We start from the raw sequence: 27351 nt of genomic DNA, 5'->3' as shown, positions 1-27351 counted from the left end.
CTAGGCCTTACGCAGTTTAGTTTAGCCTCTGCTCAACCATATTTTCTCATTAGGTTTGAAACCTGGCAGTCTGTGTGTGTTTTCTGCCTGTATTCTAAGATAAATGACCATTATGGTAGTGGCTCGTAAAATTTAAGCACCTCATTTTAAGTAGCAAGAGAAGCAGTGCCAAAACCTAATGGGAGCTGTAGCTGTTGGATGATAATTACAAAATCAGTTTTTATGTCTTTGTTAAAAATCATAAGGTGGTTTACATTTTACTAGCCACTAAAAAAGATGACACCTATATCTTAGAGTATGTACAAATGTATTAACGATCATGTTCCCGATTTTCAAAAAGACTGATATAAATTACCCTCTGTTAGAATAATGCTGAGTAAAGAAAGCTAGTGGAACAGTAGTGAAGGGAGAAGTTGAGCAGGACCTTGGCTCACTTTATTACATTGCATTTATATTTTGAAGTATTATGTTTAATTTAGTATAAAGCTCTAAGGAGTTCTGCCATGAAAGTCTCAACATCATATAAATTCTAACAAAGAACAGGGTCTCACCTATTAATACTTAAGTAAACGCTTCCCTCATCTTAGTTATAAGGAGCTATATTACAAATCAGACGGTGAATTTTATTGTAATAAAGACTGTGTGATTTCCACGTATCTTGTTGATCAGTTGTGGTGAGTGGACTGGATAAGTAGACCTACTTACTGACCGCTGCTGTCTATCTGAATCCACAGAGCGACGAGGAGTCTGGTGGTCAGCACTTCGGGGTGCGAGTGTGTCACCTGGTCAGTGATAAGCACCCAGTACCCATGGTGCTGGAGATGATGCTGGAGCATGTGGAGATGCACGGCCTCTACACCGAGGGCATCTACCGCAAGTCTGGCTCAGCCAACCGCATGAAAGAGCTGCACCAGCGACTAGAAACCGGTTAGACATCTTCTGTTGGACATTTATGAGGAGGAGGGGAGCGGGGCAGTTAAACATACATAAAACCTGTCATGGCTCCTTCATTGAGTTTTTTTTTTATTCATGTATTTAGACCCCCACCTGGTCTGCCTTGAAGACTATCCCATCCACGCAGTGACGGGCCTGGTGAAACAGTGGTTGAGGGAGCTCCCAGATCCAGTCATGACCTTCACACATTACAATGACTTCCTGCATGCAGTAGGTGAGGAGGACATTCGCCACCAGGGGGCAGCATTTTACAGTAGACAGTCTGTGCAGCTCCTTCCTTTGTTTTCCTTATCTGCTACTGCTGTTGTGGACTGTTTACGTTTTTTATGACAGTGTTTTTTTTTAAAAATGAGTAAGTGCATTTAAAATATAAACAAAACATTTATCAGTGTATTTTCAAAAATATACTGGACTATTTGCGTTCATGGTCAGTTATGGGGTTTTCATTAATTATGTTTTCTTCTCTCGGTAGAACTGCCAGAGAAGCAGGAGCAGCTTCATGCTATATACAAAGTGCTGGAAGAGCTTCCTACAGCAAACTTCAACACATTGGAGAGACTCATCTTCCACCTTGTCAGGTAGAGATTCCCACATTGTGGCCTTCTTCAATGGCTGCTATGTCACTTGACTTGTTACAAACATATGAATAAATATTCCGTTTACCTTACCGGTTAATTGAAAACAGTACAAAGACAATATATTTAATGTTTGACCTCATCAGTTCCATTGATTTTGTAAATATTTGCTCATTCTGAATTTGATGCAGCAACACGTTCCAAACAAGTTGGGACACAAGCAACAAAAGACCTGGAAAGTTGTGGAATGCTCCAAAAACACCTTTTTGGAGCATTCCACAGGTAAACAGGTTGATTGGTAACAGGTGATAGTATCATGAAAGGATGGAGTGAGGTTCACTTTGTGAACACATGATTGTATAAAGGATGTTACTACATGGGCGCAGGAACACTTTGTACAATTGCTGTCAGTAAATACAGTTGGCTTGCAAGAGCGACCCAGCTTTTTTCGAATCAGAGTTGCAGACTACATACTAATACCCAATGAATTCTCTTTCAGAGTGTGCAAAGTGGAGGCTCACAACCGTATGTCTCCCAACTCATTGGCCATAGTTTTTGCCCCGTGTGTCCTGCGCTGCCCAGACAGCGCTGATCCACTGCTCAGCATGAAGGACGTTGCCAAGACGACCACGTAAGGCTGTCATTAAAGCAAACACAACAACTGTTTTTTACTTTTCCATGATATAAATGAATCCTTCATTCTGTAGTTCATTGTTAATATCACATACATAACTTGTGAGTAAGCTATAAATATGCACACATGCTGTTTGTCGTTCCCTCCTCCCCCTGTAGCTGTGTGGAGATGCTCATCAACGAGCAGATCAGACGCTACAATGAGAAGATGGAGGAGATCGAGCAGCTGGAGTACGCCGAGGAGCTGGCTGTCAACCAGCTCAAACTCAAGAGACAGAACACGGTGAGAACACTGGATCACCTTTGTTCCATTTTGTGTGGTCTTGTTAGCATAGCAACAACATCAAGTTTTAGATTGCTGCTCAGCCTCATGATTGGACGTAAAGGAAAGAAATTGATTATTTAAAAGGTCACTTGTCAGTAATGTCTCATTGTATCATACACAAAGCTTTACAAGTTAGCACCATTTACAACATTGTACCCCAGTGTCAGATACTGTTGTTCTTAGGTTACATGGGTAACATGGCCGATGTTCCTTGTCTCTCTTTAGCACTACTGGCATTTACCTCTCAGGTTCTCAGCTCCTTACAAAGGAGTGGTGGTATGTATCACTGAGTTCTCCTGGTACAGTAGATCTAGCAGTTGTAGTGTGTAGTACTGCCATGTAGAAGCGCCTGTGCATGGCATGTTAGATGTGGGTGATGCTCTTTTAATCCTTTTTCTGTTTTACTCTTCCTTACTAACTGGTAGTAGTTTGCATGTTGCTGTTTACCATTATTCTTGTTCTCTATTTTTATTATTTTTTATTTATGAGAGGACAAGATGGTACTGGGATGGTGTTGCTGTTGTCTTCTTAGAAGACATTGAATAGTGTGACATGCAAAGTTTAATGTTTATCATGCATTTTTTGTGCTATTCCAGTGTCTTCCAATGTTATTCCATTTTTGGAAGACTGTGAAAGTCTTCTTATATTTGTGGTTGAGCTGATGGATGTTTCTGGATTGTGGTGTCCTGGCTGTTCATGTATGGAAACCCTTTTAACCAGTTCTGTTTTGAAAGGGTGGTTGTTAATATGTTTACTTGCTTCTTTTGTATCACAGCATTTAGTTTTTCTCTACCTGTAAGTTATTCTGTTTCACAGATGATATGCGGATGCATGAACCATCTGGCCTCTTGTCTTTTCCTCACTAACAAGATCTGGTTTCAGTTTTGGGTGTGCAGTGTGTATTATGTGGCCATTTATGTTTGTTGTGTAATTATTATATGAACGTGATTAAACGGCTATAGTAATTACATAATGGACATTTTTAATGTGAGCTGTTTGAGGTATCAGTGTGTGATGTTGTGTCTTCTGCAGGTGCATGAGAAGGTCAGTTCTGATCTCAGTGTGGTCCCTGAGAACGAGCCTCTGGACTCAGACACTGAGGCTGAGAAGAACTTGGTGGAGCGCATCAAGTCCATCAAACAGGAGAAGTAAGGATGCTTCTTGTATTACCTCTCTGTTCACCTTAGAGTTGCATCCTTCTCCAGACGCTCATTTCTCTGGTGTTTCTCCGTAGAGAGGATCTGGCCTGCCGACTCCCAGAGATGGAGCAGCCTGGTTCAGACCAGGAGAACTTGGACTCCGAAGCCTCGCTGAGCTCAGAGAGTCTTTTGGACGAGCAGCAGCGCTCCTCTGTTCACGGCTCAGAGCCTGAAGGTCAGTATTGAGTTTCATTCTGGTCTTTCCTTCCTTCTGCCTGTTTCTCTCACTCACCTGTGGGTTTCTGACCAGACCACGGGGCCGCTGGGGTGGGCCCTTCCTGTCTTTTGTGGCGCAGGTCTGGACCAGTGATGGTGATGGGCGGTGATGTCTGCTCTGTAACAAAGCAGGTTGGAGGAACAGCAACCGTGTTTGTGTGTTTTTGTGTGTGTGTGTTTGTGTGCATACGTCTGCACACCCATGTATGCATGTAAATGCATGTGTGGCACAGAAGCATGCTCAGACCTTATCTAAATTAATTAATTGAACATTTGGCACAGGTCCTATCAAATGCTTGCCTAATTGTGCTTCACTGACCATACATTTTGGTAGATAACATGGTTGCATGATCTTCCATTGGTCTACACCCTCTCAAGATTGTCGTGTGAATTTAAGTAGCTTTGAGCAAAACGTGTATCTTCTACTTTCTCAACGCCTGTTACCTTCATCTCTTCCAGGACGAGGTGGCGCCCAGCTGAGGAGATGCAGGCCAGTTTGTCCACCCAAACCACCAGACCTGGCCCAGCGAATGGTCCCTGGTGGACGCGTCTCGCTGCCCAACCTCACCCCTGCTAGCTCGACCTCCTCTGTGTTTAGCTGCGCCACCCCAACCTCTGACTCTTCCAACACCACCTTCAGGCATCCACTGCAACGCCGCAATCCCGTCATCCCACACACAGTTAAACTCCCCCAAGGCGTCTTGTCCCAGTCTGAAGCCCCCAGCTCAGCCGAGACTCACACCCCTACTGGAAATCGAGCGATGAACTACGTCAGGAGAAGAGAGCAGCCCGGCCGCCGTAAAGACAGCACCCAGTCCCTCTACATCGACAGCCCAGAGTGTGACCTGTTGCTGCATTTCTCTTCCTGCCCTCCCTCCACTTCTTCCTCCTCCACCTCCATCTCTATGGTAACACCCTCACCCCAGCACCAGCACCACGATACACAAGCCTCGACGGGCCAGAGACGTTTTTCTGACCCAGACATACCTTATATGGATGATGACGTCTGACCAGGACAGAACAGATAGTGAAGAGGATTATGGACAACAACCTCCGAGTAGACGAAAAGAAATGAATGACATGTTGCCACAGATGACAATGATGAATTGCTGAAAACCAGGAGAGGACAAGAATAAAGAATCACAGTAGAGGAATATGACCTGTACATGTGAATGAAAACAGTGGATCTACAAAGGAGTGACACAAAATGGAGGCTGTTTGAGTTGCTGTCATCAGTGAGAACCAATCAAGGAACTGCAAATGTGTCTAAAGTCTTGTTGTCCTCTGACAGTCAAAATAACCAGACATGATGTTGCCAAGCACCTTTTCTACCATTTTAATATATATATTGTGGTGACTGTTGATGATTTCAGCTGGGACAGAGGCGTGTTCGTCTGTAGCCTCGTAATGATGGACCAGCAATTTTGTTTTCTTTCTCCTGTTTTTTTTTTTTTAAACATTTGTGCTAATTCAAGGAAATAATGCAGGTTCCAGCCGCACTTTTCATGTCTTAGTTCACCTAATGAGCAAAACATGCTCGTGGAAATGTTAGCTAGTGCCTTGATAATGTACAGTAAGTTGACAAATTCATTTCATTTATTTCTCATGTTATGTTATGGACAGTGTTGAGGAGGGAGGGACGGATGGTTATTTGGGATAAAGAGAGGGTACCTTTGTCCTAGATTTTTGTGTTAATTGTACTGAACCGACACAAGACATGTTTGAAACAAGGACCTACAGGAAGCATGCACATTTTGACCGTTGTATAGGTGCCTCGTCACAACAGCAGCAATGGACAACACTGTCTTTAACCCTTTACCCTCTATCTACTGCACAACAAACCCCAGATAGGAAGTCATTTCCTCACATAGTAAAAGGAAATGGGAGCAGCACACGCCACTTTTTTCCTTTGAAACAACAAAAACACAAACCCAGCCTTGATGCAACAGCCGTGCCACAATGTCTTTAAAGCCCATAAGTCCTTGAACTCACCTTACCCTTTTCTGAACCTGGCTTCACTCAGCTGTACCGTACCTTCCATTCAAAGTAAACAAAATGAGCAGGTTCTGCTGACGCACAGATTTGGCCAACTTGGTATGAAATGTAATACTAATGTTCCTTTCTGACTGCTGTTGAATGATGTCTGTTAGTTTGTCTGTATTATGAGGACGATGTTCTGTTGTGTAATGTGTAACAGAGAGTGTATGGTTGGGACTGAATGACGTGAACTGTAATGGTTATTAGTATTAACATGACAATACAGAACGTGATGCTTGTAACGTCTGCGTGTTTTCATCAGGTGGAGTCAAAAGGTTTCTCAATGTTATATAACAAAACTATAAAAGCAGATGATGAAGAAAAGGTGATTTTTTTAAGTTAAGTGAGGAACATGAAGATTATGTACTGTTTTCATGTAAACTATGAGAGTTCATTATAAATTCTCTATAAATTAGTCTTTTCCAAAAATGCTTAATAGGCGCACATTTTGGCAAGAAATACAAATTTAGTCAATAACCCTTTCACAAATGAATTAAAAATGAAGTCGTGCTATAATTTCTATATTTGGGCAGAAGAGCAACACCTGAATGTCTTAAACTTCAAAACTTCAAACAGCTGCATCCCTGTCTCATGCGGGGGAAGTTGCTCTGTCACACAGGAAATCCTTAATAGTCGCACAAATGGTGTTACTGAAAGCTTTGGTAAGTTAAACAGTTGCGTTAAATCAAAAAAAATAACCGCAGGATGAAAGTCTTCCCTCTTTGACATTCAGTCTGCGGTCAGAAGTTTCCCCATGTAAAAGATCCTCACAGTTAACATCAGAATATTTTCTTTAAAAACAGGGATATTGTTGTATTAAATCTGGCCTAAACTTAAGTTTTGGTTGTTGAAAAACTTTCACTGTCCCAGTGAAGCTGCAGCAATGACTTGATGAACCTGAGGCTGTCTTAAAGGTAAGTAGAGAGAAAGAATAATCTTACTTTCTACATGGAATTTGAACTGTCAAGCCTGTCTGTTGTTCTAAGTGATGCTCAGCTTTCACAAAATCAAGCCTCTTCAGGATCAACAGGTATGCTCTTATATAAAAATGTGTTGTTTTATGCTCTGATTCAAGTAATAAAGCTCCTCCAGAGCCCCATGAGATACACAACTGTTGACACGCTGTGCTGTGTTCCCCATGACCAGTACATGGACACTGATATGTAAAATCAGTTGAGTGCTGCTTTAAGTCTTTGGTCTCATGGAAGTTAGTCAAGTTAAAGTATATTTAATTCCTGCTTTCCTAGCAAGCCATCAGTATACATTTTGCCATACTGATAAACCACAGAGTTTTTTTTTCTCTCCATCCAAACTAAACATTTTGTAATTGAGATAATGAAATGAGGTCATACCCAGCAGGAAATGGCTTAACAAAATATCAGGCCTGGTATGCATGTTCTTTGTTTCAGTTGTGTCACACCCAGATATCTGTAATACTCTTCATTTAAAGGCCTTGTACTCAGGCGTTTTAAATCACTCAGGCTGATTAAACCTCAACTCAGACTCAATGGACGGCGAGCGCTGAAAACAACAATAAAGGTGTAATTTGTCTCAAACAGGTGTAACAAAGCTTGAATAAGAGTGAAAGAACTGTCAATCAAAACAAATCCAGGTTAGAGGCCTTATATGGAAAAATGATTGAAATTACCTGTGTGGGTGTTCAACAGGTGTGCAGGGAATATAGTTATTAGAACAGTAATACCTCCAAAGGAAATAAAAGATATACTTTACCTACCTAATGTTACACATACAAAATAGATAATAAAGAAGTATACACAATATATAACTGTCACAGACCCATATCATTGAAAAAATACAACTTGAATAAAAGCAGAATAATACAGAAAGATTTGACCTCAGGTCAGTCATTAAGCATTACAGTCAATTTGTTTTTAATATTGTTCCTCAGTGTCAGTCTTACTAAATGTTCTCTGTCAGGTCTCTTTCTTATTAGTTAAACTGGTATTATTTAGGACATTTCTCAACCAAACTAATGGTACAGGACACATGAGCAAAAAATAAAATGTATTCGTCATTTTAAGAGGCCTATAAACCCATGACATCTTTATTTTTTTTACATAAACTTTAAAAAGTTTGGCGGCCTTTTTAAATAAAACAGAGACTAAATTAAATGTTGTTGGGGTAACTTTCCTTAACATGCATACAACTACGCTATAAATCCCATCAAAGGTTAAAATATAGGCTAAAACCGCTGGAATAAATATGAATTCAAAGAAGATTTAGGATAATGTTAGTTAACCAGCCTACCGTGAAGCTCCGCCCATTTCCGCGTTGAGCAAGATGATAATTTAGTGACGTCATTATTCTACGACGGCGTGTCAGACTTCAAACATGGCTTCCAGATTAGAAATCAATTTTATCAGATTATTGTCTCGCTGTGAATCTATAGCGTCGGAGAAACGAGGAGAAACTGAATGGAGATTAGAAAAGGTAAGACTATACAATTATGGTGTAATTCTAACGCTCAGCACCGGTTTTCTCTGACCTTCATGAGCTCCAGTTAGCATGACTGTTGTTGTTGTTAGCTGCAGCTCAGCCTGTTAGCCACGTCGTCACTGAAACCAGTGATTGGATTTTCTCAGCTAGTACCGTCCAGTGATATTTTCCTCTGCGACACATTAAAACATTTATCTACTGGGCAGTTGACTTGAAGATTATAAGACTTGCTAAGTTATCCTACTGTACGAATGGCAGACATAAATTACCGTTGACATTACTCCTCAGCAACCGTTATTAATTGCGAACCACATTCAAATCACCCAGAAATCATACAGTTTACATGAATAAATATTTATAATCGCATTAGATCATTTATTAAGGAATAAAGTAGACTTCGAAGATAAATCGTCAGCGTCCAGACCACAGCTACATTTTCCTATAACCTCAGTTTCCAGTTTCAACTAAAGCCGAACGTTATAGCCTTCATGAAGGTTGGATTTATTGCCTTCTTTAAAACAGCAATAGCCTTGGCTTTCATTAGTGTGTTTCACAGCATAGTCTGTCCATTATTAATATATTGTCCTGAAGGTTTTTACTGAATCAGGGATAATGAGATTGAACTACCTGTCTATCTATCTGTCTATCTATCTATCTGTCTGTCTGTCTGTCAAGCAAAGCATAGCAGAATGTGCGCAAACCATAAAATCATCCAAAAAATGTCAGCTAACACGTAATCACTGTTTGTGTTTTAGTATGTTGGTGCCCTGGAGGAGATGTTGGTGGCTCTGAGGAAAAGCCAGAGGTAACATCGCTCTCAACTCCAATGCATTTTCACGTTTTGATTTTTATTATTTGTAACAGAGGAAAATATTTACACTTACAGAGAAATACTTTCACATACACTTGCACACCACTCAATCTGATGCAAGTAGATCTCACAAACACCCTGTTTGACGCATTTTTGTAATGTTTTTTAACATAGTGTCTGTGTCCTCGTGCTTGGCCGTGTAATTGATTTACAGATAGTTTTAATTCCACTCTTCAATAACAACTTGTGTCTTTTTCAGCAAACCCACACCAGAAGTATTGACTGAATACACTAGAAAAGTAGATTTTCTGAAAGGACTTCTAGAGGCAGAGAAACTGGTAAATTGCAGTAATTTACAAAATTATCACTTTCAACATCATTTTCCATATCATGCACTCTGTATTTCTTATTTGTTAGTAACTGAACTGTACATCCTAAATACCCTAAAAACATGAAACAACCAGACTTTCTTTGATTGGTCTCTTGAGTGTTTCTCATGTTCAGTTTTCTGGTCTTGTGTCTCCCTCGTTCTCGTTCACAGTCCTCACCAACAGAAAAAGCTTTAGCCAATCAGTTCCTTGCCCCCGGGCGAACACCCACAATAGCCAATGAGAGGATGGCTGCCACTAAAACTGTCCACATGCAGACGAAGGCCCGGTGCACAGGAGAGATGCGGGACGAGCTGCTCGGCACGGTAGGATGAGATGACCACTGTTGAGTTCAAATGCAGACTAGTCGAGATGAAAGCATGACAGTTCACTCGTGAGCTTTACCACACTGTAGAACAGAAACTGAGGGAGGACACCTGCAGTGTTTTGCTCGCAGCTGTTGCACTGCTGGGTCCACCTCCGGATAATAGTTAAAAGTTGAACCTTTTAGCCCAAGCTAATAAATACATTTTCTTTTTTGTGTCTTTGCAGGGGTTGTCTGGCAAAGGTAAGCGATATATTTGGAATCCAAAGTCATCTTGAATTCATTATCTGGACTGAAAAATGCTGTTTAACATTTTAATGCACAGTATGTTATTTTTGCCACTAGAGGGCTCTCAGTCAACACGATGAAAACAAAAGAGGTAGTTTGAAATGGCGTGGAATAATGGGAGTAGTTGTCTTTATTTTGCCAGTGAAATCTCTCTGTCGCGACTCAGACACAGATGAGTTCATGTATCAAAGTTTTATTCACGTTATGTTTAGTCACATCCGCCTTTCTGAATCTGATGTTTCCTGTGGTGACCAAATGAAACACACTGTCACCTTGAAAAAAATTAGGGATTTCTCTGGGTTTGAACATTGTTGGAAACACTTGGGATAATGCAAGTACACAACCCAACAAGATATACAACATAGATCTAGTTTTTTTTTTTTTTTAGACATTTTAAGATTCAAGATTGCCTTTCTTGTCATTGAGCATGGACATGCCAACAAAATTTGCAATGCAACCCCCGTGTTAGAAAGAGAGATAAGACAGATGATAAAATAAAATAAAGATAATAGAAAAAAATAAACTAGCATGTAGTAAAAATATGCATAAAAGCAATAAAAAATAAACTAAGAAAATTAAAATATACTAAGAACTGCTGAATATGCTAAAATGCAGCTGACAGTTTTAACACTATGTTACATATTGTGCTGATTGAGAGTGACATTTTACATTTTGTTCTCCTTTCCTCTCTACAGGCACGTCGGAATCAGAATTGCGGAACAGAAGGTAAAGCTGTCTCTTATCTGAACTACTGTCCATGACATTGTTTTTATTTAGATACAGAACTGTAACAACCAGTGATGGCTTCTGAAAACATCAGGCTTCACCTTCTTCATCTGCATCTGTGTGTCATTGTTATTATGATCACTGCTAAATGGCTTAAAAACAGGGCTACCCCGGCAACATTTATCACTTTTTTCATGGCAGTGGGCAACAGCCTCAGCTCCGTGTCTGCAGTAAAATAATAATGTTAATCAGACTTTCCCGCCCTGTGCAGAGGTCTTCCCCTTGATGAGCGTCAATCCGCTGCAGAGCTGGAGGCCGTCCTGCAGCACCACCACAACCTGCAGGAGAAGCTTGCTGAGGACATGCTCAACCTGGCCCGAAATTTGAAGAACAACACCCTGGCAGCACAGAACATCATCAAACAGGACAACCAGGTAGCTGGATGCACACTTTACAAGCACCAGAGGATTCACAGTCTTTACAGCGTCAGGGTCAATGAAATTCAAAACGTTTACCTGCAAAGAATAAATGTCACCAGTCAAAATAAGGACACCCTGTCTGTTTTGAGCACTGTTTCAGTTATAGACCTCAATTTCAACACGAATAGATAAGGTGAAACAGCAAATAAACTTGTTTATGGGAACCAATGGTTAACAGCTAATCCATCGTCCAAGCAGCAGAGGAACAGACGTTTACAATCTTCTGCTGTGTGATGAGCCAGTGTTATTATATTATTATGTCAAAGAGGATATTGTGTTAAAAAGCTGCAGGTGACTGTTAATGATTAAGGCCAGATGTGGCCTTGTGCCCACTGGCATGTGATTGGATGGTGGACGGGTGTTGTTGTTTGTTTTTTAAAGAGAGGCTCTGTTGAGGACTCTTTCTTGTTTTTTCATTCCTAACCTGCATGTCAGACTTTGCCATTATCAGCCCACACACTGCTGGATTTGTGTAAATAGGTGTTTATATTTCAGATATTTATTTCATGTTTCTGTTATTTTAAACATTTTCCTCCTCCTGATGCCACATGTCTGAGCTAATTCTGTCCACAAGTGGGCAGCATAAGCCAAATAACATTCACAACCAACCTGTAAACCCTCTGCATGGAGTGTAGTCTGTTTCTGTCGATGTGGACATCATCAGCTGTGTGTTCCCGTCCCTCCCAGACTCTGAGCCAGTCGATGCGTCAGGCAGACCTGAACTTCGAGAAGCTGAAGACGGAGTCGGAGCGACTGGAGCAGCACACCAAGAAGTCCGTCAACTGGCTCCTGTGGCTGATGCTCATCCTGGTCTCCTTCACCTTTATCAGCATGATCCTCTTCATCAGAATCTTCCCCAGACTCCGATGATGAGCGCCCACCATCCTGAACTCTTAGTCCTCCATCCTCCCGTGTTTACAGAGCATCAGCTACATGGGCCTCATAGATCTATACAGCATGTCTGTACGTGTGACACAGATCAGTAGTGGTCAGGAGCAGAGCAACTCAGCTTGATGGACCGAAACACTTGCACTTTTAAAAGCTGACCGTTTAAAATGTGGTTTGAAGCATCAGTATTCCTTTTTTTAAACAGAACAGAACATGGAAGGAGACAAAGAGCTTCTTGTCTTAATGCCCAGACAGCAGGGACTGAGCCTTAATTATTTTAATCCCTCATCAGGTAGGCGAGTAGCCATTCACTACATGTGTGTGCTTAGTGTGACTGAAGTCAAAATCAAAATTTTTTTTTCTTAAGTTCATGAACCGTCCGCCGTCTACTATATTCTATATCAACCACAGTTTCAACAATATATTGAATTAATTGAACACTGGATATAAGAATTCTGACTTGCTATTAATTGTGGATCTGCTAAAACTTAAACCTTTATTCTAATTGCCCCCTTTTTAGCATTTATAAGCACTACATACATGTTTATTAGATGGTTTATAACACACTATAATGACATGATTAAGTGTCTATAACTGCTCCCATGAAGACATGCCTGCATATGAATCTAGAAACTAGGGAAGGAACATTTTGATATCAGAACGCTCTGGATGCCATTTGTAGTCCGAGAAGCTTTGACCGATCACAACTGAGCAGCTGTTAGTTGTCTGCAGGTAAACAGTCCATGTAGAGAGCAAAAGAGGCGGAACACATACACCGAAATGCAATCTCAGAGCCTGTTGGCTATCGTCTGATGACAGTTTAGCTTTATGTATATCAGCATTCATATGCAGTTATCTGTTTGTACAGATGACCTCAGACGTTGTCTTTGCGTGTTTCTTATCGGACTCCAAACGGTGGCATCAGAGGAAGTCTGGGCCCGGATATCCATTATCCATAAATTAAGACTGTTTATACACAATCCTTATAATCCACTTATGATTGCCCACAGTTCAAAAATACATGAATAAACACTTGAATCTGTTTATGACTACTTCAGAGTTTATTATTATTTATTGAATGTTTATATAGGGCTCATAAATGCTAGCTAAAGGGGTTAAAGTGCGACCAATTCTCTCACTAGAATTAAACATTATTACAAATTACAAACCAGATTTCAAACATCAGTGTTGGAGTTTTGTGATTATTCACTCTGCAGACGTGTCCAGCTTCATGCAGTTAGATGTGGGTTTTTTTCCCCTTATATTTACTCCTTATATGTCCAGTGTCCTCAGTTCTGTTTATTGTTTATGAGTCTGCATGTTTTGGTGAATGATTCAGTGGATGATATTTGTCATGTTGGTGATGAGGCTGCTGGTGAAGTAAGAGTTTGTTGTTTAATGACTGTAACCCCACAGAAACATTTGTATCATTTAAAGCAGCAGCTGTGTGTGTTTAGGATCGCAAGCAATTAATTCCAAAAAGTATGACGGAGATAAATCAAAACCATCTCCCTTAATTGTTTGTGTGTTGTGGGAGCTGTGTATGACCTTTTCCTCATTCACTAAAATGCCCGACAGCGCCCTCTGTTGGTTTTAGAACGACGGCTGCAGTGACTTCACATGGCCAGTGGGTGGCAGTCATATCCTTTGAATATGAACATCCAATGACCTCCATGACCCCGATGGCCTGATCAAGCCGTGAATCCCAAATTAACCCCGCTACTCATTTGGAAGTGATCTGAGGATTGAAGTATGGCTAAATAAAGGCAGTTGGCCACAGAAAAAGCACACAGCGACCATATGTGACTCTGGGTGGTCTGTGCGTCCGTCAGCTTTTGTTCCAACTTAATTTAGCTCGATGACTTTTGGCAATCGCTGCTCCAAAACTGTACTTTTCATGCGGGCGGACACACTGAGAAAGGCTTCTAACAGGTTAACATTCCTGCTGCGTTGTCGGTCTGACTGTCATCTGAGGCCCGTGGAGCTGGCTGGCTTGTCCAGGCTTGCAGCTCTGCCCCCTGGCCCTTCCTCGCTCCCCCTCTCCCTGGCTGCTGCCCCACCTCACGGCTGCCTGGCTGGCTTGCTGGCTGGGCCGAGACCTGGCCTACCGTGTATTTTGGGATCCCTGGGGGGTATTTTGCCTGCTGGAAGCCGAGGTATGCAGGCCACCAGGAGACCAAAAGAGGTTGTGTCACTGCGGAGGATCGTCATCCCTCAGTTTAATCACAGCTGTTTGCGCCTCCATTCTCAGGCCCTCGGTAAAGCTCTCCGAGGCTGCAGCTCTGCTTTTGAACTGAAGCTACAGTACATGACTTCATTGCCGGTGTGGTTTCTCGTGTTCATTATGGTTGTATTATCCCATCAGCTGAAAGAGACCGTTTCCTTTTAGTTTCCTACACAGACTCCAGAGCCTGGCATGTGTTAAGTTCCCATATTCGGCAAATGCCTCAAGATGTGTGGGGCTCATTAACGGCACTTTTAACCTCTGACCCTGGAAACCTGAATGAACTCCTTTCTGCACTTGTTTCCCACAGGGACGCTCTGAAAATAGAGTTTGACGCTCTGCACTGAAAAAGAAAAAGTTGGGGTTATAAATTAGGCTGATCTCATATCGTTGTGTAATAAAACACACTACATTTGTTTAACACGTATAGTTACTCTGATGGTGAAGATTTTCACATAGAGATATGATCAGCTTGTAAAATTTGATGCATTGTTGTAGACTGAAGTATCCAAACTACCAAACATAGTTAAAACTAGCTATACAGTTATGCATATCATATATCATAATCTAATACAGCATAGAAGATAACTATATAATACTACATTACTTTTCAAATGTTGATGATACTTTAAGTATTTTTTTTCTCCTGGTACTTACATAAAATTATGAATGCAGGGTTATAGTGTGGGATTTCAGTGTTTACTTAAGTAACTGATCTCAATATTTTGTCCAGCACTTATTATTAATTGATATTAAATAATTTCCCACTGCTTTATAGATCTTACATAAAGGCAAATAGTGCACATATCCATATACGTGCATCTACACGTGTACAACCCAGATTCCAAAATAAGCTGTGACATAAAACAGGATGCAATCATCTGCAAACAAACTGTGTTTACCGACTGTTTCACAAAGTCTTCCTGAGTCCATGTAGTAACATCCTTTATACAATCATGTGTTCACAGAGTGGTGAACCTCACTGCATCCCTGCTTGTGAATGACTGAGTCTTTCCAGGATTCTCCTTTCATACCCAATCATGATGCTATCACCTGTTACCAATCAACCTGCTTACCTGTGGAATGATCCAAACAGGTGTTTTCCTTTGTTGCTCCTGTCCCAACTTGTTTGAAACATGTTACTGGCATCAAATTCAGAATGAGCAAATATTTACAGAAATCAATGAAGCTGATGGAGTAAAACATTAAATATATTGTCTTTTCACCTTTTTTAGTTGAATATATGTCAAAAAAAGATTAGCAAGTGATCACATTCTGTTTTATTCATGTTTTACACAGCGTCCCAACTTTTTTGGAGTGGGTGTTGCATCATTTTTGATTCTTTGAGATACATGTATGCGGGTTCTTCTAGAGAATAACAAGCAGCTTTTTGCTGCTGCCAGACCTGCAGGACGCTCTCTTTGCTTTGACAACGGTAAATGAATCAAAGAATCAGAATGTGTGTGTGGTAGCACTTTTAATTGGTTTGATCCTTCCAAACAGCAGAGAGCAGAGGAACAAATTGTTAAGCATGAGAGAACTTCCATCCCCTCTCAGCTCTGCGCTGCGCCTGTTAAACACCACAACACTCCACTCTTTTAATTTAGTTTTTGGCTGCAGCTACAGGAGGATTTGGGTTGCCTACAGAGATGAAGGAGATTTTTCTTTCATTTTCTTTTTTCTTTTTTTCCATGTACTTCCTTGAGGGAGCAAAAGGGTAAAGAGGGCTTTTCTTTCCTCTTTTTTTTGTTCTTCCTGCCAAAGTTTTGAAGGTGCTGTAATGTTAATGACCTAATGGGAGCGTAAAAGGCTGTCACTGTACTAACCCTCACACACACATACTCCCATTCATGGAAAACAGAACTGATGTGCTTCTGTCTTTGCTCTCCGTCGCTGAGGCATGGTTTGCAATGCATCTGAATTTACACATTTTACACTTAAATCTCCATGAGCCAATAAACTCAAACTCATTGATCTTTTTATTGACTGGCTTTATGGGTTAATTTCCCAGTTTTCTTTGATCACACACAGATCTAAGTAGATGTTGGTGGACAGTTAAAACACAAAGGACATAACTGCTGTTTATTACTCTGTCCCCCATAAAACCACATGTATCGCATGTTATTACCATGTTAGACATTTATCAATAAGCCAAATTAACTTTGGTGCAGTTAACCTTTACTCACAGACCGGTTTTTATAGCTTGTAGCTGCGGATCTGAGCTGCACCACTGCTGATCTCAATCTCTAATTCTCTCTCGTCGACACAGGTGCTGTGGAAGTTTCGCTGTTTTCACTTTGCCGTTACTGTTTCCCTCGACAGGAGCCGCCTCCTGTGTGTGTGTGACAGTGTGTCTGTATCTCTGTCTGTCTGTGTGGTTATGTTGTGTCTGTGGCTCTTCCTCAGTCTGAACAGTCTAATGAGGGCTCCTCTCAAAGCTCTCTTTCTCACACACACACACGTACAGCTGTGTTGTGGCAGCACTCTGACTGCAGGGTTGAAGTAGCTGAAGCATCTAGAAGGACCACTTTCACCTCTCTTCCAGCATGTGTGACAGCTGAGGATCCAGGGCGATTTCAGAGAATTATCCTCCAAGAAGTAAAAACAGATAAAGCAACCAGCCATAATAGTACTTCCACAGCTGTGTGTTTGCTGTGCCTGCACATGCCGGTGTGTGTTTTCGCCTGCGCATGTACTGTGTGTTTATTGCACCCCGAAGACCTGAGCCGTATGTCATTCCCTGCAGCCCCCTATTGCCCCTCTATCACTCTGTATTCGCAGCCTAGTGTCAACATGTGGGTTAATGCACTGAACCTTCCAGCCTATTTGTCAGTCTGCTCTGCGCTGAAAGGGTCCCCAGTGGAAGAAACCTCCCTGCTGGTTTCTGCTCAGCCTTTGATGTATAGAGCCCAGGTAGTGCTGCTGCTGAGAGGCTTAATTTCTTGGTTCTTTGCCCCCTCACCTTTCAGTGATTCAGGATCTCCCAGTGGGCAGGACTGAAGGCCGCGGCTGCTGCCGGTGCTACAGGAGGCTTTGTGGCCTGATGCGGGGAAGACGAGCCTATCTGCCTCTTGTTTGGCCAGAGGAGCAGCAGACTTAAAGGAATAGTTGGACGTTTTGGGAAATGTGCCTATTTGCTTTCATGCAGAGTTTAATGAGAAGACTGATAGCACGCTCATGTCTGTGGGGTGAATATGTGGCTGGAGCCCGTTAGCTTAGCTTAGCATAAAGGCAGGAAACAGGGGGAAACAGACAGATCAAGCAACATTCTCTGGTTCTCACGAATCAGGATTTCTCTGCTTGACATTATACAAACATGAAATATTTTGGGGTTTTGATCAGCTGGTCAGACAAAACAAGTCATTTGAAGGCATCATCTTGGTCTCTGGGAATTTGTGGGTGACATTTTTCATTTTTTTCTCACCAATCATAGGCTAAACACTTAATTAATCAAAAAATAATAATATGAATCAATGATTAAACTTATCATTAGATGCAACCTTTCTTTGGGAGCCAGGCTAGCCTTTTCCCCCTGCTTCCAGTCTTTATGCTAAGCTAAGGCTACTGGCTGTAGCTTCATATTGAATCAACAGTGGTATTGATCCTCTCATCTAACTGTCTGGGAGAAAACTGATCTCCAGTCCTTTAAGCCATGTTTAAAACCAGAATTAGGATGGAGGTGAGACAGCGCAGGTGGTTCGGATGCAGCAGTTTTCTCTGAGCAGACTGAACCTTTGGCTGGGAATCGCTGCTCGGGGGGGGGGGCCTTGAGAAGGTGCTGTAGTCAGTTCGGAGCAGGGGCGGGGCCCTGCAGCCGAGACTTCGGGCTGGAGCCAAGACTGGGGGGGGGTGAGGGTGGTTCATGGGACTGATATGTGGGAACCAGGCGCGCCTCTCCTGGGCCCCCTCAACATTCTACACAGGAGGCCCCGAGCCACCACAGCAGGTGCAGGGCCCCTCCTGGAACAAGGGAGGCTCCTCTGGGAAGCAGATTAGGGACGTGTATGCATGTGGGTGTTGCAAGAGTGTGTGTGTGTGTGTGTGTGTGTGTAAAATATCTTTCTGTTTTTGCTACCAGGTTTCTCTCTAGTTTCAAAATATCCCCCAAACAAGTGAAACTGCTTTTGAGTGCGATATGAAGATTCATGTCGCGTGGTGTTGATAGAAGGGATGAAGCCTTGGCTGAGCTGTTATTTGTGAGGATGCCTGAGACCAAGGTTTCTTTCAAGGGTAGTTTCAGCGTCATTTATCACGTGTTTTGTCCGCTGAGTTGGTATGTCAAGGTCCACCAGATGGTCCGCCATTAAATGCAAACACAAACATGCAAGATTTTGGCTGAATTCTTCTCCAAGGTTCTCAGCAACATGCTAGTTTCTCAGGTTTGTGTGTTCTCTAATCCTGTGGCGTACACCTTGTTATCCTCTCCGATCCATCATATCAATAGTGATGCTCCTTGTTTGGTTGTCAGGCTGACTCCAAGTCTTTGTGCTCTGCTATTGATTCTTCCTCTGTTTCTTCTGCCTCGTTCGATGACTGGATGTCTCGGAGGGGGAGACGAGGAAGACGATGCTTACAATAGCGAGCGTCTTCAGTGATAGAAAAGCTCTTCTCCTCGTGAAAGAGCTCGTGGGCTGCTGGAGATCAGCAGCGCAGCGCTCGATGAGAGGTAATATAGGCTGGATGTTTTTTGTGTAACAGGCTCAATCCTGTGCTTTCGTGCAATACAAAGCCATTCATGAATGAATGAGTGAATGGATGGCCTCTTTCTCTGCTGTGGCATCAGCTGCTGCAGTAACAGCTGCTGATGCTGTATTCTCTCTCATCTTTCCAACCACGTCTCCTCAACCTTTCTGTTCTTTACCTGCATCGTCCGTCTTCTACCCCAGTTTTACCTCTTCACCTCTCCCTATGCCCCATCGCGCTCCCCTGTTCCGCCCCCTTCCCCAATCCATCTCACACTGCAGCACAACAAGCAGAGAAATGTTAGCACTGAATAAAACATCACAAGGCCCGGAGAGAAGGTGAGAAGCCTCAACCTGCAGTCGTAATGTTAAACAATATCCATGAGTCGGTGGGATCATTTGGGAGATAAATGCTAACTGTGCTGCTGTCCACTTTCTGCAATGCACCAGCCCCACCAGCAGAAAAACAGCACCACAGCCTGATACCACCACCACTGTGCCTGACAGTAGGAAGCATGTTCTTGAACGGCTCACATTTTCTCCTCCAAACATACCTCCTGATGATCCCATGACCTTCCCTCTTGCTCCATGATGAGTTTGACTTTCGTGGTTTTTAGTGAAATATCTAACTACTGGATGGCTCACCATGACAGCTTGTAAAGATGTTCCTTTCTGTCACCCACAGAACGAATTCTAATAACTTTGGTGACCTTTCTTCTATCGCTGTCATTTGGTGAACCTTGTATTTGTAAATAAAACTAATGTAATTCCCATCAGCCTCGGCTGGTGGTTATCTTCTTTCTTGCATAATGGCCTCTCAGCCACGCTGATACAGGGCTCACTGAGGACTGTTTTCCAGCAGCTTCTACATCATGGCAGTGTGTTTCGGTGGGTCTTGCATTACATCTGATCAGTGCATTTTACAACACTGCATTGTTAATCTTTGAAACTGAAGTTACCCCAAGTGACTTTCCCAACTTGTTAATCTATTGTGCACTTTCACACATCTGCAATGAGCTGTTCGGACTTTCATTGCGAGTTTTGAGGCTCAGTCTAATGAAGTGCCCCTGACAAGTGTGTGTAAACCTTTGACCAACCCCTGCAAAAAAAATGTAAGCAAGTACACACATCAACATTAACTAAATGCAGGGACATGTGCTGCTGATACAGTTACAGCATGTTCCTAACCATCACCTGTCTAATCTTAGCTTGATGGGATTGGTTATTTCTGCACACATTCTTGAATATTTATGTCCTAATTTGGGCTATTTTTCTCTCATGTTTTCAAACTGGGGTTATTTATAGTGACTAGACACACTGTACTCTCACACAGGCAGCGTCGTTCAGGCATGCAATCATCACACACACGCACACACACTTGCACTCTGTCAAGTAAATGACATTACATTGCAATAATTCCAGGTTGCGTAAGTCTAAAACCAGTTTGTTTGTTGACTCCCAGACCCCTCGCTGAACTTTTACACTCATCCTGCTTCCCCCGATCCCCGGCTTCCCCATCCCTCTCCTTGTGAGAACATAAACAAACACTGTTTTTATTATTGTGGGAAGTTTCAAGACCCAACACGGCCCCCTGGTTCCTCCCATCCTCAGCTCGCAGAGCGCTGGCCCCCCCGGGTCACGGAGCAGCGCTGTGGTCACTCAGGCCTGAGTCACAGGATGTTAAAGTTGCATGCCTCAGGGCTGTGGCTGGAAATAGGACTTGGGAAGAGCGAATAGTTAAAGCCTTGATGTCTGGCGTCCCCACCTCTGCTCCTCCGGGATGGAAAAGAATGGGCCACACACACACACACACACACCCAAACCTCTCTGTCAAACAACTGACAAGGGCCCAGGGCCAGTGCTTCATCCCACAGGGTCAATAACAATAGTAAAAGGCAGACGGAAGAGGAAACTAATCAAGGATTTTGGCAGTTTGTTTGGCAAGCGTGTTGCTAGTGATTTAGTTTGGGGAAGAGACGGTTGGCAGGCGGGAACTAGCTCTGCAGACGTTGGGCCAGGTTACTATCAAGAGCAGCAGTTAGACTCTTGTTCCCCTGTAACTGACGGTGTCATGAACGCAGCGCTCTGTCTTTGATCCTCTGAGAAGATGTAGTTCTCACCTTGGATGTGGTGTTTGCACCGTCCAGGATGGGTGGTGTGCGGCTGGGTCTGTTTCCTCTGTAAACACTAGTACAATGCTACTGCATTTATCCCACAACCGTGCCTCATTCTCAGGAAGTAATTAAGTGTTTCCCCTTTCTCTTATTTGGTCGATCTGTGTGCCGGAGAGAAAATACGTGCTGCCCTCTGACCTGCGTAAGCCTCTCAGGTTTATTTTTGTGAAGACAATTTAAAGGAAAGCATCTTTCTTATTTACTCGAGAGCAAATACGTTTCAGCATGTGTGTAATTTTATGAAACACAAGGTTCAATGTGCAGATTTGCAAACAATTTCCTGTCTGGGTCAGAGGTCAGGAAAGCACAAGTAGTTATTAAATTGTGTTGTTAATGTGCTATATGTGTCCAGTAAATGTTTACAGCAACGTCAGGGCGCTTGTAGCCTGCTGCCACTTTGGATCACTCAGGTTGGTACATGACAAACGGGCAGAAATTGTGCACTATGAAATCTGAAATAGTCGATAATAAAAAATAATCCAGAGCAGGAGTGGGAAATAGAAATTTCATTTGTGCATCCAACAATGTGCATTCAACATCCACCCACATACCTACACCCACCAACATCAGCTCTGTCTTGGGAAATTTGCCTTCTTTGAACCGCCATTCATTTCTAATCTATTCTAATCTAATCTAATGAAATCTTGGCACACGAAGTTCATGGCAGATATATTTTTGTATAAAGAACAGATAGTCTTTTCTTTTCATTCATTAAATCATTTGCAAACGGTGCTTTAATAGATATTTAAATCCTCAGAGTGTTGGAGATATGCATTCAGGAAGGACACAGAGGGTCATTGTCAGGTCCTCGTGTCACTGGAATCCTGGGAATTCTTATCCGCGCTCTGATCTGCGCTCACAAGTCGTCACAGTCTGGGCGATTTCACGTTTGGCGGAAGAAAGACTACCAACGACACGTTTTCCAGCATGACAAGACTGCGTCTCCGGCAAAGGACGAGGAAAGAAAAGTGGCCCCCAGCACACTGCAAAAAACTCTTCATCGAACAAATGATTCAATTATATTTTATTATAACCAATGAGAAAAAGACAACAGGGTAAAACCATTGCATAAAATCAGCTTTGTTGAATCACGTGATGCACATGTGGTCACCTGCCTTATTCTGTCACCTTTCACTCATTTCTAGAAAAGCTCTAAAACAAGGGAAGATGCAGAGAAATTGCACAAGTGCTTGTTCTTGCTTGTTTTAATTTATTTTGTTATCTATTTTAGATCATTGCCACACTCGCCACACAGCACTGACATGACAGAAGTAAAAAAAAAAAAAGTCTCTGCACATGGAGGTCCAATTCAAGTATTTCATTTAAAATCTTTCAGCCTTCCTATTTTTATTTTGCACTGATGAAGATTTTAAAGTCTGGAAGTTTGGTCTTAATTCTTATTATAAGTCCTAAACACTAATTTTGAACAGAAAATTAAGTAACCAGTCCTCCTGGTGCTGGACAGTTTCATGAATGTCGTGTTGGGGGGGATATTTTCCATAGTCTAAGACAAATCTGCACCAACAGAAGCCGCTATAAGAGATTAAGACCTTTGTTATTTTAACAGAGTTCAGCCACCTCTCTGTCTCCACTTTCTCCAGCGGAAATGTTTCTAAGAACTGAGCTGTTTGCATGCTCGCTGTCCCCGCATGTGTGCCTGCACGTGTACGCCTTTACGTGTGAAAGGAAGCAACAAAACAACAGTGTCCCCATATTCCCAGTGTGAGGGGAAGTGTGAGAGTCATACTTTGATGTTGTGCTGCGTACACTATCTTCCTGAAGCCAACACAGCTCTTCCCCCGAGCCCTCGCTGCTCGGGGGGGCCGTGACATTGACCTGACCTTGACTGTCCGATGTATTTACTGCACCGCTGTCTCTGGATGTGCTGCTCTCGCTGTCAATCAGACAGTTTGTGGATAAAGCTGTCACTGACACATCCTCTCAGGAGGGGTGTTCAGGTTCAAGCTCCCCATGCAACGCTCCTCCCCGGCTCCTTATCAGCGATAGGGCTAATCCTTTAGTCCTGCACATGGCCCCGTGGCCCCCTGAACCGCCCATCAGTGTGAGAAAAAGAACAAATGGAGGGGAGGGGAGGAAAAAATATGGAGGAGGAGGAAGGAGAGAAAATTAGGAGGTGGCGGAGGGGTGCTGGGTTCAGGAAAAAGACAGAAAAGGAGAAAAAGAAGAAAAAATGAAGATGGTGGATTCAGATGGTGATGAGAGTTGTACACGGAAAGAGGGTGTGTGGCTGGTGGTTTCTCCGGAGCTGGTGGTGCAGCTCATGGTGGTGGATCCTCTGGCCCAGCCATTGAGGACTTCTGAAAGATGTTTTCAGAGAAAGTAACCCTCTTGCAGCACGAGCTAAACAGCATAATTTAAGAGATTTTGATTGATATTGTGCTATCCATGTATGTGTGACTCCAGGATTAAATTAATAGTTTTTATTCTGCATTTTTGCAATTTCGTCAGCTCCTCCTAGCATGGTCATAAATCGCTGAATCTTGAGCCATGAGGAGAATGAATGTGGAAGGACGATGAGAAAAGCAGAGTGTGCTTTAAATATGTGCATGCATGACTTGTGTACGAATGCGACGTGAGAGACCCGGGGAGCAGCCTGAGAGGCTGATTGACGTATACAACATGTACTCTGTGATTCATAAATCCCAGCTAATGCATATCAAGCCTTCATAGATGGCACAGCGCGCCCTTGGTTACAATTTCATTAGTGGCAGAGGTGATTGATCAGACAGAGACAGACTGACGGAGACAGAGAGTGCAGACAAACTGAAGCTCCGTGGATCAATCTGACGACCTGACAGGCAGCTGTTATCAACGTGGATTATCAGCATGAGTTGTGTGGTCTGTGTGTGAGATTTATCGGATCACTGAACGCATCACTGGGCACATAATCACGCCGCTGAGCCGGCCGCGGTGTTCTTTCCAAAAGCTTTAGTCTTTCTCATCTGTGGCTTAGTCTGATATCTGCGGTTACAGTCTGCAGCTTTCCTCGTCTTCTTCACGTTCCTGTTTCAGACAAGCGTTTTCACACACCGTCAGAGGGTCTGGTCCTCCACTTCACCTGGGTCACCAGGGAACAATGAAGTCTGCTTCACCTCATCCCATTCACAAACTGAACACAGGAGGGATCTTAATTCAGCCTGAAGGACAGTTTGTTGCCTAGATGTTAAACAGACATAGTAAATCACATATATACACACCATAAATATACTATGTGTACGTTATATAAGACAAAATGCGAGTGACTCTGTGAGGCTGGACTAAATGGGCAGAAGGCTAATGTGCACAATGACAATGCTGTCATGGTGACGTTTAGCAGGTACAGTGGGAATGGAAAAGATATTAGCTGCTAGCATGGCCAATAAAAGTTGCTAAGTATGAATGTGATCTAATAACATAATTCAATTGAATTGTGTTATTATTAGACCAGACCAGTATAAATGGTCTACTAACAGAAATGAAGGATGTTATATAACCACATTTCTAAAAATTAAATATGTTAGAATTATGTTAGACCACATACTAGTAATAACAATTCATAATTGTCAGTTATGTTGTTGATAATTGGTCGTGAGTATTGGAGAAATTCAAACTCTGACCTGATGGTGGCATGAGATGAAAAGGCAGTGGATTACTAATGTTCCTGCTGTTCGTCCTGTGGGGGACATGATGTTCTGGACCAGATTTAATGGCAATCCATCCAATAGTTCACTAGTCCAAGAGTTGAGGGATTTCACTAAAAACCCCAAAAATCAACCAACAGGCTGCCATTTACACTACACAAACTAGAATATTGTTTGTATATCTACTGCAACAAAGTCACAAATAAAGCGAGGAGACAAGAAAGTTGTGATAGAATATGACACAAAAAAACTGCGGTTAAGGGGAATGAATAGTGTCTTGTTTCTGCAGATAGCAGCCTTAACAGCATTTCATATCTAATAGCTTTTATTTCCAGCATGATGATGATGAAGTCTAAACAGGTTTTGAGAAAGAGCCACTGAATACGGGTGCCAGTGTCACACGCCCCCACACCCTCTGCACCTGTGCAGGAAGAGGAGCTGATCGTGCTCCACATTGCAGACAGTAATGACAGTACACTGTGTTGCATGTAGGACATATCTGAACCTCATTAACTTATGAGAGACGCTGAGGAAATCAATTGATTCTCTGCAGATATTTTTCTGCACATGTACCAAAATACATAACTTCCTTTTGCCGCAGATAATGTGACTGCACCGTATCACCCGTGTATCCTGTTGTGCATATTTTGGTAAACTCCCTTTTCCTATGTCACACGTGTGGCGGCAGCTTTATCATATAAGACAGAGCGACGTGCAGCTTCCTCCACATGAGGGGAGTAGGTGTGGACCCCCTTGCTCGAGTGACCCGGCATGTGACCGTGTTGTGACTGTGTGATTGAGAGAGAAGAAGCGAATCAGACGGTGAGAGAGAGAGGCAGTTGTTGTCGCAGCTGCAGGCGACGGGGCCTAAAGTGCAGGAACAGCGAGAGCTAAAAGTGTAAATCACTAACACAGGGAGCCGTTTGAGAAGGATAATCCAGGGATGCTTTGTCTGTTTAAGATCATGACCCTCTCCTTGGTGGACATCTCACACACAAACACACACACACACACACACACACACACACACACACACACACACACACAGATACGCCCTCACACATACCGACACACACACACAGGCTGAACGGAGGTTCCTGCTTCCTGGCTCCCCAGGCAGCTAATTACTGAGCCTTCCACACCAACAAAGGAGAGAGACTCTCTCCATTCAAACATATTAATCCCTCCATTTACAGGCTGCAGCAGAGGCGACTGCAGTGAGAACGAGCGGGAGTTTGTTTTGCCTTCTGCATCTGTGTGTGTGTGTGTGAGAGAGAGAGAGAGAGAGACATACAGACATAATATGTAGCAGGAGTTAATGCTGCAGAAGTTTATGTTGTGAGGCAGGAGGGGGAAACACATGCATTTGTGATTCATTTATGAGCAAATGCTGCTTCTCTCCAAAGAGCTGTTCAAAGTCTCCTGCGTGGTTGATGAAGCTGAGGCTAAATCAAGATATTATTTGGACCTAATGAGGCCTTGTGACTAGCACAAGACTGAAGTTTAAGCTGCGGGATAGAAAACTCGACTGGAGGAATGAACATCTTTCTTCCAAAAGATATTCCCTCACTCCACAATCTCCCACAGGTGTTCACCTGGGCTACGATCTGGTCATTTCAAAGGCCACACCATATGATTCACATCATTCATAACCTTGGGATGCATCGATCCGGTATTCAGTGTTTGCCCTATCAGTGACATTCATTAAGGTCACCGCTGACGCAGTTTTAGGTGCCACAGCAATATCTGGCATCATGTTACTTTACATGAAAGAAATGGGCAATTTGTGAACAGGGAAATGTGGTATCGGATTGGTGGTACCAGCAGATGAAGTATTGGAACCAGCATCAGGAGAGAAAAGGCAGATCCATCATCAAATCAATGGGTGATCCCGTACGTCCTTTATGGAAGCATCTTCATCATGTTTCTCCACTCATTTATTATATTTTATCATTTCTGTGTTCCAAGTGGAGAAATCTGCCTTTGTGAGGTGAAAAAGATGTTTAGGGATGTTAAAAAACCTGCTATTTGATCGAAAATTCTTCATTTGTGGCAATTATTTAAAGCAACCATTGCCAAAGATCTCCTACAGCACACAATAATGCGTACATGCGGACAGAATCACATTATGATTATTTGACATAGCCCGGTGTCCCCGTGCTCGCCTCTCCGGTCAGATTTAATCCTATTTATTCACAACGTTGTATCCCTTTGTCCCTGTTTGACATTTGGAGTAAGTGAATTGGCTGTAGTTATTTTTAGTGCCACCTACTGAAATGAAGTCGTAGTACAATGGAGCTGGAGCTCGGCTGTAGTGCTGCACAAGTGCTGCATGTGTAGGCTCATATA

General features: G+C 42.7%; 2 protein-coding genes across 8 annotated transcripts in view; both read left to right on the top strand.

Moving 5' to 3' along the window:
- Positions 1 to 6184, top strand: part of LOC121605058 (unconventional myosin-IXb) — a 54969-nt gene extending 48785 nt beyond the window's left edge. For 4 of the 7 annotated variants that reach the window (XM_041934807.1, XM_041934805.1, XM_041934806.1 and 1 more), the window contains 9 exons: positions 735 to 927; positions 1040 to 1168; positions 1427 to 1532; positions 2029 to 2160; positions 2322 to 2445; positions 2713 to 2763; positions 3520 to 3635; positions 3722 to 3861; positions 4362 to 6184. In XM_041934807.1, the coding sequence (XP_041790741.1) occupies positions 735 to 927; positions 1040 to 1168; positions 1427 to 1532; positions 2029 to 2160; positions 2322 to 2445; positions 2713 to 2763; positions 3520 to 3635; positions 3722 to 3861; positions 4362 to 4912 (1542 nt within the window). In that variant the 3' untranslated portion in view covers positions 4913 to 6184. Of the gene's footprint in view, positions 1 to 734; positions 928 to 1039; positions 1169 to 1426; positions 1533 to 2028; positions 2161 to 2321; positions 2446 to 2712; positions 2764 to 3519; positions 3636 to 3721; positions 3862 to 3982; positions 4035 to 4361 lie in introns of all 7 variants that reach the window. The other 3 variants (XM_041934809.1, XM_041934804.1, XM_041934808.1) reach the window with 2 other exon arrangements.
- A 2093-nt stretch (positions 6185 to 8277) lies between these two features.
- On the top strand, positions 8278 to 14050 carry use1 (unconventional SNARE in the ER 1 homolog (S. cerevisiae)). Its single transcript, XM_041935757.1, has 8 exons — positions 8278 to 8390; positions 9152 to 9201; positions 9467 to 9545; positions 9749 to 9901; positions 10128 to 10143; positions 10884 to 10914; positions 11186 to 11348; positions 12081 to 14050. Exons 1-8 carry the CDS (start codon positions 8292 to 8294, stop codon positions 12261 to 12263), a joined length of 774 nt encoding a protein of 257 aa, XP_041791691.1. The 5' UTR covers positions 8278 to 8291; the 3' UTR covers positions 12264 to 14050.
- Positions 14051 to 27351: the final 13301 nt, after the last annotated feature.

Source organism: Chelmon rostratus, chromosome 4 (genome assembly GCF_017976325.1).
Source record: "Chelmon rostratus isolate fCheRos1 chromosome 4, fCheRos1.pri, whole genome shotgun sequence".
In the NCBI taxonomy this organism is placed as follows: Eukaryota; Metazoa; Chordata; class Actinopteri; order Chaetodontiformes; family Chaetodontidae; genus Chelmon; species Chelmon rostratus.
Note: the sequence above shows the minus strand (reverse complement) of the source record. Positions and strands in the feature narration are given on the sequence as shown.